Source organism: Elephantulus edwardii, unplaced genomic scaffold, assembly GCF_000299155.1.
Source record: "Elephantulus edwardii isolate Elephantulus edwardi_28Jun2011 unplaced genomic scaffold, EleEdw1.0 scaffold00099, whole genome shotgun sequence".
Lineage (NCBI taxonomy): Eukaryota > Metazoa > Chordata > Mammalia > Macroscelidea > Macroscelididae > Elephantulus > Elephantulus edwardii.
The window spans coordinates 12,816,504-12,827,346 of record NW_006399849.1 but is presented as its reverse complement, the minus strand read 5'-3'; the positions used below and the strand labels follow the sequence as shown (position 1 = coordinate 12,827,346).

At 39.1% G+C, this 10,843-nt stretch overlaps 1 protein-coding gene across 1 annotated transcript in view; it reads left to right on the top strand.

The window, feature by feature from the left end:
* The window catches only part of IL31RA (interleukin 31 receptor A), a 94,337-nt gene that overhangs the window by 75,422 nt on the left and 8,072 nt on the right, over positions 1-10,843 (top strand). Inside the window, exon 11 of the mRNA XM_006891543.1 lies at positions 7,090-7,230. Within this exon, the coding sequence (XP_006891605.1) occupies positions 7,090-7,230 (141 nt within the window). The remainder of the gene's footprint in view (positions 1-7,089; positions 7,231-10,843) is intronic.

Here is a 10,843-nt window from a genome sequence, read left to right as displayed (position 1 = left end):
TTCAAGACTCTTCTCCAGTATCACAACTTGAAGACATCTATTCTTCTTGTCATTTCTTAGTCATTGTCCAGCTCTCTGAAGCATAACAAGTAATTGAGAAGACCATGGTCTGGATAGGCACACCTTTGTATCTAGACTGACATCGTTGCTTTTTAGCACTCTGGAAAGGTCCATGACAGCAGATTTCCAATGCAATTAACCCTTTGATTTCCTGACTGCTGGTATTAAGAGTGTTGATTGTGGAGACGAGCAAGTTGTAATTGCTAACAACTTCAATCTCTTCTCCATCTATCATGGTGCTGCCAATTGGCCCAGTGGTGAGAATCTTTGATGTTGTGCTTCAATCCATATTGAAGACTATAGTTCTTGACCTTCTTTAGCAAGAGCTTCATGTCTTCTTCAGTTTCAGCAAGCAAAGTTGTGGTATCTGCATATCGTAGATTGTTGATGAGTCCTCCTCCAAACTTGATGTCACATTCCTTCTCATAAAGCCCTGTTTCCCGAATGATCTCTTCTGCATACAGATTGAAAAGGTATGGGGACAAGATGCATCCCTGACACACTCCTTTCCTGATTTTGAACCATACTGTGTTTCCTTACTCTGTTCTGAGTACTGTTTCTTGGTCCATATACTTGGACCAAGTATAGGTTTCACATAAGTGCAATCAAGTGCTCTGGGATTCCCATTTTCCTCAAGGTTAGCCACAATTTATTGTGATCCACACAGTCAAATGCCTTTGCATAGTCAATGAAACACAGATATACATTCTTCTAATACTCTCTGCTTTCTGCCGGGATCCATCTGACATTGTCAATGTCTCTAGTGCTGCAACCTCTTCTAAACCCAGCTTGTATTTCTGATCGTTCTCACAGTGTACTGTTCCAGTCGTTTCTGGATAATCTTCAGCAGGATTTGGATAGTGTATGATATTAGTGATATTATAAAGCAGTTGTTGTTAGGTGCTGTCGAGTTGACTACTACTCATAGTGAGCCTATGAACAATAGGTATGAACTCTGTTCTATCCTGTACCATTCTTATCACCTCTGACATTTGAGCCCATTGCTGCAGTTACTGTTTCACCTGACTGAAGCTCTTTTTATCTTTTGCCAAACCACCTGTTTGCTAAATATGGTGTCCTTTTGCAATTAATAACCTCTCCTAAAAACATGTCCAAAGTATGTGAGATGGAGCACTGGAGCTGCACTTCCTCCAAGATATATCTGTTTTTTTTCTTTTAACAGTCCATGGGATAGTCAATATTCTTCTCCAAAAGAGTAGCTCAAAAGCATCAATTATTGTTCCTCTCTCGATGCACAGCAAATGAAGGAAAAGACCGTGGCCTGAATCAGGAATACCTTAGGAGTCACAATGATATAATTTCTCCTAAGTGGTTTGGAGAGGTCCAAGACAGTGAACTTGCCCAGTGCAATGCGTGTACTGATCTCCTGACTGCTGGTACTACGGGTGTTAATTGTTGATCCATGGAAGATGAAATCATTGACAACTTCAACCTTTTTCTATCTATCATGTTGCTTTTCAGTCCAGTGGTGAAAATTTTTGTCTTCTTGATGTTGAGATGCAATCTATATTGAAGGTTGTTGTCATGAACCTTTGGTAGCAGGCATTTCAAGTGCTCCTCAATTTCAGCAAGTAAGGTAGTGTTATTTACATAGCATAGGTTGTTGATGAGTCTTCCTCTAATCTTCATGCCACATTCTTCTTCAGAGTCCAGCTTCTCAAATAATTTGCTCAGCATACAGATTGAATAGGTATGGAGAAAGGATATAACCCTGATGCACATCTTTCTTTATTTTAAACCCTGCTGTGTTCCTTTCCTCTATTCAAACTCAACTTCTTTATCTAGACATAGGTTTCATATGAGCATAATCAAGTGTTCTAGGATTCCCATTCTTCTCAATGCTGTTGTTGTTAGGTTCCATAGAAATGAGTATGACTCATACAGAACCTATGAACAACAGACGCGAACCTTGTTCTATCCTGTGCCATCCTCACAATCTCTGACACACTCAAGCCCATTACTGCAGTCACTGTGTCAATTCACCTGGTTGAGAGTCTTTCTCTTTTGCTAACCCTCCACCTTGTCAAGCATGTCTTTCTCTAAGGAATACCCTCTCCTAGAAACTTGGCCAAAGTTTGTGAGAGGAAACTTCTCCATTCTTGCTTCCAAGGAGCATTCTTACTGCACCTTCTCCAAGGCATATTTGTTTGTTATTTTGAAAGTACACGGGATATTCATGGAGCTCTGATGGTCTAGTGATAAGAAGATGCATTACTATCCTGAAGACACGTGGTTTGAAAAACCAGCTGCTCCATGGAAAAAGATGGCAGTATCCTCCCACGCAATTAACTGCCCCTGGGGGGGGGGGAAACCTGAAAGGTCAGCTATGGGTCAGTTCCAACTCGATGGTACACAACAACATGTGATATTCAGTACTCTCCTCTAATACTAAAGCTCAAAGCATCACTTATCTTTCTGTCATTCTTATTCACTGTTTAGCTCTCAGCAGCATAGGAAGTGGTTAAAAAGACTGTTGTCTGAGTCTGGTGCACCTTAGTATTAAAATTAACACCACTGCCCCTTAGTAATTTGGAGAAGTCCTTGACTGCACACTTTACCAGTGCAAAATATCTCCTGACCTACTGTTATTACCAAATGTATTGATTGTGGATCCAAGTAAGATGAATTGGCTGCCAGTTTCAATCTTTGCTCCATCTATCATGAAGTCACTTATTTGTCCAGTGGTAAGAATTTTTGTTTTCTTAGCATTGAGACACAATCCACACTGAAGGCTGCAGTGTTTGATCTTCAGCATCAAGTGTTTCAAGCACTCACTTTTAGCAAGCAAAGTTGTGTCATCTGCATATGCAGGTTGTTGAGTCTTCCTCTGATCCTGATGCCACTTTCTTCTGCAGAGTCCAGCTTTTCAAATAATTTGTCTCAATATTATTATTGTTATGTGCCATTGAGTCACTCTGAACCTTGCTCTATCCAGAGCCAGTCTCACTATCTCTGACACACCCACCTATTATCCTAGTTATTGTGTCAATCCATCTCACACACGGTCTTCCTCTCCTGTACTGTCCCTCTCCTTCTAAGAATGATGTCCTTCTCCAGATACTGGTCTGTCCAGGCCACATGTCCAAAATATATCAGACAGATCTTTAAAATCCTTGCCTCTACAGATTTCATCATTTCCAGGATAAACCTGTTTATTCTCTTGGCGGTCCATGATTTGTTCACTACCCTTCTCCAGCACTACAACTCAGAGGCAACAAGTTGTCTTCTTCTGTCAACTCTAGTCATTGTCCAGCTCTATGATGCATAGCAAGTAATTGCAAAAACCTTTTCCTGGATCAGGAACACCTTAGTCTCCAGACTGACATCATTGCTCATTAGTCCTTTGTGGAGTTCACTGACAACAGTTTTTCCCAGAGCAATTTGTCTTTTGATTTCTTGACTGCTGGTGCCTGGAGTGTTGATTGTGGAACCAAGCAAGCTTAAGTTGTTAACAACCTCAGTCTCTTCTCCATCTATCATGATGCTGCCAATTGGCCCAGTGGTGAGAATCTTTGTATTCTTGATGTTGAGCTTCAATCCATATTGAAGGCTATAGTCCTTGACCTTCTACAGCAAGCACTTCAGATCCTCCTCAGTTTTGGCAAGCAATGTTGTGCCATCTGTATAATGTAGGTTGATGATGAGTCTTCCTCCACATTCCTCGTCATAAAGTCCAGCCTCTCAAATGATCTGTTCTGCGTACAGATGGAAAGATATGGAAACAGGACACATCTGTGATACATTCCTTTCCTGATTTTGAATCATGCAGTGTTTCCTTGTTCTGTTCTGATGACTGTTTCTTGGTCCAAGCATAGGTTTCACATAAGAACAATCAAGCATTCTGGAATTTCCATTCTTCTCAAGGTTAGCAACAGTCTGTGTGATCCACACAGTCAAATGCCTTTGCATGGTCAATGAAACACAGATAGACATTACTCTGGTACTCGTTACTTTCAGCCAAGATCTGGATGACATTTCTGCTAATGTCTCTGATGCCATGGCCTCTTCTAAATCCAGCCTGTGATTCTGGTAGTTCTCTATCTATGTACTGTTCCAGTTGTTTTTGGATAATCTTCAGCAGTACTTTGCTTATGTATGATAACAGTGATATTGTTCAATAATTTCCATCTTCTGTTGGGTTACCCTTTTTTTGAATGGGAATAAATATGGATCTCTTCCAGCCAGCTAATCAGGCAATCATCCTCCAGATTTCCTGGCACAACTTGGTGAGTGCATCCAAGGCAGCATCTGTCTGTTGAAATATGTCAACTTGTATTCCATCATCTCCTGGGGACTTGTTTTTTTGTCAATTCCTTCAGAGCAGCTTGAACTTACTTCTTCATCACCACAGGCTCTTGATCATATGTTGTTTCATGAAATTCTTCCATGACAGACAATTCCTTTTGATACAGTGACTTGATTTAATGCTTCCTGGATCATTCCATATTCTGACCTCAGAATCCTTAAATATTGCAACTTGAGGCTACTGTTTGTTATTCAGTTCTTTAAGCTTAAGAAATGCTGAGTGAGTTTGTCCCTATTGATTTTCTGACTCCAGTTCTTTGCACATTTTTGTTAGAATGATTTGCTTTGTCTTTCCAAGCTGCCCTTTGAAAGCTTCTATTTAACTCCTTAACTTCCTGATTTCTTCCTTTTACTTTGGTTTCTCCGTGCTTTCTGTATAGTCAAATGCCTTTGCATAGTCAATAAAACATGAAGAGGCATTCTTCTGTTATTCTCTTCTTTCAGCCAGAATCTATCTGACACCAGCAATGATATCCCTGGTGCCATGGCTTCTTTTAGACACAACTTGAACTTCCAGCAGTTCAGTCAATGTGTTGTTATAGTAATTTTTGGATGGTCTACAGCAGTACTTTGCTGGTATATGATATTAATGAAATTGTTGTACATCATAATGACCCTATAAACAACCAATCTGAAGTTTGCCCTATCCTTCACCTTCCTTCCCATCTCTGTCTTATTCAAGCCAATTGTGGTAATGCGGTGACCATCTCATTGAGGGTCTTTCTCTCTTTCTCTGACCCTCTACCTTTCCCAATACGATGTCTTTTTCTAAGAACTCGCTCCTTCTGAAACTATGCCTAATATAAGTGAGACAAGTTCACCATTCTTCACTCTAAATGAGTATTCTGTCAGCGCTCCTTCAAGTATTTCTTTGTTCTTTTGGCAGTCCACGGTATATTCTGTACTCTTCAACAACACCATGATTCAAAGACATCAAATCTTCTTTAACCTTCTTTACTCATTGTTGAGCATTCTTCAGATACAAAGGAAACAATTGAAAGTACTATTTCTTGGACCAGATGCACCTTAGTCTTTAAACTAACATCCTTGGTCTTTAGAACTTTGGAGAGCTTCTTGCCAGTAAATTTCCCAAATGCAGCATATCTTTTAATTTCTTGGCTGCTTCTACGTGGGTGTTCATAGTAGATCCAAGTAAAATGAAATCATTAACATCTCCAATCTTTTTGCCATCTATCTTGATCTATTGGTTCAGTGGTGGAAACTATATATTAGCTTTGAAAATCCTATGTGACAGTTTTACTCACATGAAATTGGTAATAAATAATAAAAATGACCAAATAGGAGGGAGACCTTGGATGTTTGTAAATGGTTAACACTTACAAGAAGTTTGGATAGTTAAGTTCACCTATCATTGCCTCCTAAGAAAAGTCTGGAAATGCCACAGTTCTACTGTGGCATACATGGGGTCATCAAATCTCAGAATCAAGTCAATGATTAATGGTTTGAGCATTTTATTGTTGTGGCACTTATTGTTAATGAATGATGATACTGACATATTTTTATGTGTTTATTGGTATTTGTGTATCTTCTTTTGAGAATTGTCTACTCAAACTTTTTGCCCATTTTCCCCAATTAAGAGTTGTTAATTTTTTTATTGCTGAGTTTTAAGGATTCTTATTAGATCCTTATATTACATATGACTTACAAGTATCTTTAGATTTTCTTTTCATTCTTTTGATGGTACCTTTTGATGTACAAGTCTTTCCAGTCTAATGGGTTCCCATTTATGTTTTAAATTGTTGTTGGTCAAACATTCTTCTAGGTCGTATAGCCCTGGTGTGTCCACTTGCCATACAGAGTTAACCTGTGGTCTCTGTGAAGCTGAACACTGTGACACTGATGTGTCAAATGTGATAATGGTTACCCATGGTGGACAGTGTTTGGTGGCACTCCCTGCTTAAAACAAGCAGGAGTGGCATCCACTTCCATAAAAACTTGCCTCCAGAAACCCTATGAACCTGGAGAAAGAATGAAAGTCACGCACGTAATTGTCGAGGACTTTTGTTCATAGGGTCACTATGAGTCGCCTACGACTCGACAGCACTTAACAAAAACAATACAACAACATTGTTGCTTGTGATTTTGGTGTCATATATAATAAACCACTTTGAAGGTCATGAGAATTTATTCCTCTTTTTCCTCCTGTGAATTATATCGTTTTTGCCTTTATATTTACGTCTTGATAGATGAATTGACAGAAGAATTGATGCCTTTGAATTGTGGTATTGGAGAAGAATGCTGAAGATCCCATGGACGGTCAAAAGAACAAACAGATATATCTTGGAGAAAGTGCAGCCAGATGATCAACTTTAGTCTGACATTCTTTTGTCACGTTTCTAGGAAAGGCTATTTCTTTCAGAGAGACATCATACTTGGAAAAATAGAGGAGACAGCAAAGGAGAGGAAGACCCTCAACCAGGTGGATCGACACAGTGACTGCAGAATGGGCTCAGTGTGTCAGATTGTGAGAATGGCACAGAATAGGACAAGATTTAGACGTGTTGTTAATAGGGTGGCTATGAGTCATACTTGACTCAACAGCCCCTAAGAACAACAACAACAGGCTAAGTGGAAACAGGACATAGTTGGAAGAATGAGTATGTGATATATGCAGGTTTGGAAGTTCAAGTTTTGATGACCTGATTTTAACTGTAGTATTTGACTTCTCTATTTCTTCTTTAGCCAAGACAGTCAATGCTAGCATACTGCAGTATGACCTGGAGGCCCTAACACGGAATACCCCTTACACCGTTTATGTCATGGCCAACACCAACGCTGGAGGAGCCAAGGGCAATGAGATCAACTTCAAGACGCTATCCATTAGTGAGTATTTCCGTCAAGCCCTGAATACTTCTCCTGAATATTTTCTTCAGATTTGTTGAACATAACCTTTGCCAAATGTATAAGGAAGCCAAATAAAAGGTAGTGCTTCATTCAGGAAAATCATTATTCTTTCTTACTCACTGAACTTCTTGGCAGAGCTTTACATAAGGAAAGAATAGCAAGATCAAACAAACTGAGAGCTGAATTTGGGAAAATTGCTTATTTTGCTGCTTCTCAATGGGCACCTTCAAATCATATAAAGGATGAGAGATCAAGTTAATGCCAATTTTTAGGCTGAGCACTAAATCAGCTCTCACGTCAAAGCTATCTTCAAGATCCCGTTCACCATTTTCTACATGTTGGAGGCTACTGAATGATGAAACACTGTAGAGAAAATCTTAAGCCAGCTGAATACCAATTCAAAGGAAATTACTTAATCTCCTTATTTGTATAGCCTTTTTTTATCAAAGAGAGCATTTTTCCGTAATCAGCTTGTATGTTAAAAAGTAAAAAATGAAAAATTTAATAAATTAAAAAATAATGTAAAATAAAATTTGACATCATTTGATTGTTTCTTCAAGAAGGCAGAATGAAGGAGATAATTGAAGAAGAAAGGTCCTAACTTTGCAAAATTCCTTAGTAACAAAGAATTGATTTTAAGGATATAACTGTTGCAAAAAAGGAATGACATTTTTATATTAGAAATAAAGCAACAATGCCATATTTGCAATAAAAGCTGAAAGTGGTCTTTTCAAGGTTTTCTCAAGAGCCTCCTGTTTATTATTACATTTTCAGAAGGAAAGAATGATTATGTCTCTGGAAAATTTTAAATATGATATACAGTTAATAGCTTGCTCGGCTCTACAATCAACACTTTTAACACCAGCAGTCAGAAAATCAAAAGACAAATTGGATTAGGTAAATCTGCTCTCAGGGACTTCTCCAAAGTACTGAGAAACAATGATCTCAGTCTAGGGACTAAGGTGCAACTGATCCAGACCATAGTCTTTCCAATTACTTGCTATGCATCAGAGAACTAGACAATGACTAAGGAGGATAGAAGAAGAATTGATGCCTTTGAGTTGTGGTCCTAGAGAAGAGTCTTGAACATATTATTGACCACCAAGAAAACAAATAGGTCTGTCTTGGGGAGGGTCCTAGGAACCGTGTTTCTCCTTGGAGGCTAGGATTTTGAAGCTCAGTCTCATATACTTTGGGCATGTGGCCAAGAGGTATTGATCCTTGGAGGAGGACACCATGCTTGGAAGGGTTGACCGACAGCACAGGAGAGGAAGACTTCAGATGAAATAGATTGATACAGTAAGTAGGGCAATGGGGTAAGTGTGTTGGAGTCAATGAGACTGGTTCAGGACAGGGCAGGCTTTGAGAGCAGTTGTACATAGAGTTGCTATGAGTTGCAGGTAATTTGATGGCACATAACAACAACATCATACTATATGTTACATAGAGAATGTTCTATTTTTATGGAATAATATTGCTTTCTTAAAATTATTTTTTTAATTGCTTTAAAACATCTCTTAAAACTATGTTGTAATTTTACAACTGTAGGCACAAATTAAGGAGTCCTGGTGTCACAGTGGTTAAGAACTTGGTGGCTAAATTCCAGAAAAGTTAGTGATTCAAATCTGCCTAAGGATCCATGGGGAAAAAGACTTGGCTTCAAAAAGACGAAAATCCTCAAAACTTGACTGATAAATAACATCATGATAGATGGGGAAAATGTTGAAATTGTCAATGACTTCCTCATACTTGGATCCACAATCTACACCCCTTGGTACCAGACAGGAGATCTATTGTACTTGGCAAGTCTGCTTTCAGGGACCTCTCCAAAATACTGAAGAGCAATGATGTCTGTTTAAAGACTACAATGTGCTGGATCCAGCCCATGATCTTTTTAATAATCATTTGCTGTTCGTTTGAGAGCTTGACAGTTACTAAGGATGACAGATGAAGAATTGATACCTTTGAGCTGTAGTGTTGAAGAAGAGTATTGACTATCCCATGAACAGTAAAAATACAAAAAACAAAAACAAACAGATTTGTTTGGGAGAAAGTGTAGCCAGAGGGCTTCTTGGAAGCAAAGATGACAAAGCTTCATCTTATCTACTTTGGGCATGTTTCTCGGAGAGGTTATTTCTTGGAGAGAACCATCATGCTTAGAAAGGTCATTGAAAGAGAGGAAGGTCTCAGTGAGATAGATTGACACACAGAGACTGCAACAATGGCTTTAATATGATGAGGGTGACAGAGGATATGACAGGGTTCAGATCTGTTGTTCATAGAGTCGCTGTGAGTTGTACTTAACATCACCTTACAACCATGATAATAATCCACTCCCACGAAAATGACAACCTAGGAATCCCTATAGGACAGTTCTACTTTGTCCTATAACAATACAATTTTATGGCATATGATAACAGGCACAAATCATATAACCTGATAGAATTTTCTCCAAGGACCAGACAAAAGGTAATGTCCTATATTAGAGTCTGTTTTCCCATGTTGCTAGATGTCTCCATACTTTACCCCTTGTTCCTTTACAGCCCATTCACTATATGGCAGCCAAAGTTGTAAACTCTCAATCTCTAGCTTAAACCCCACTAGTGACTTCTGTTGTATTTTAATAAAATGCAAATTCCTTCCAGAACATTTAGAGTTCTTCATCACCTGGTTCTTACTGACATCTCCCACCATTTTCTGCTTCTTTATTTTTGTTCTTTATTTCTACTTCAAAGTTTTTGTATCAGCTGCTTCTTCTGTTTGGAATGTTTTATCTACTATTTTTTTTTAATTGTTGGCTTCTCATTATTAAAGTTAGCTAAACTTTTATTTCTCAAAGTTTGAGTCTACATTTGGCTATCTGTCTCTTGTTGCTAATCTCTGCTCTTACTTCAGTTATCCTCCATCTTTACACCTTGTTTTACCTGCAATAATCTTGTTTATTTACTGCGAATAGAGCAGGGACAATGTGGAGACAGCTGATACTGATCTCTACCAGCTGCACAAGGGGAAACTACTCTCATTATCAACATTCACAACACAAAACAAATTCTCATGAGGTTAGACATGTTCCCCAGTGCTGCCACTCCCATTTTGACTAATTTCTAATGCCAATCCTACTACCCTACTCTACGGGGCACAAAATTCATTGCAGTTGCTACACAGACCTCAAAGAATCATACTCATGATTTTGGGATTCATATGGAGGGTTAACAGGTTACAATTCAGGCTGGCAACCTCTGGTCAGGACAACTTCTGAAGAGTGCTTGCAGGCCTCTCATCCATCAGCCCTGTGGCTTTAAGTAGTGTTACACAGTTCTCTTAGTCCTAATGATTAAGACATCTCCCCAACCTCACTAAGTTTTCAAGAAATCTTGGGTGAAGGCTCCTACCTCTGGTCTCTGGCTCTCTGCTGTGGCTGCTTTTGCTCCTGTAGGCTTCAAGTTGGGTGGCACAGGCGCTTTGGCCCCCAAAGATGTACACTGCATTCACATCTTTTTTGCTGGTATAGAGACTCCCCCATCTCTGCTGCTGAATCAGCTCAATTTAATGGCATGGCTAGTCAATCCCCCCGTAAATTGTTGTTGTTGTT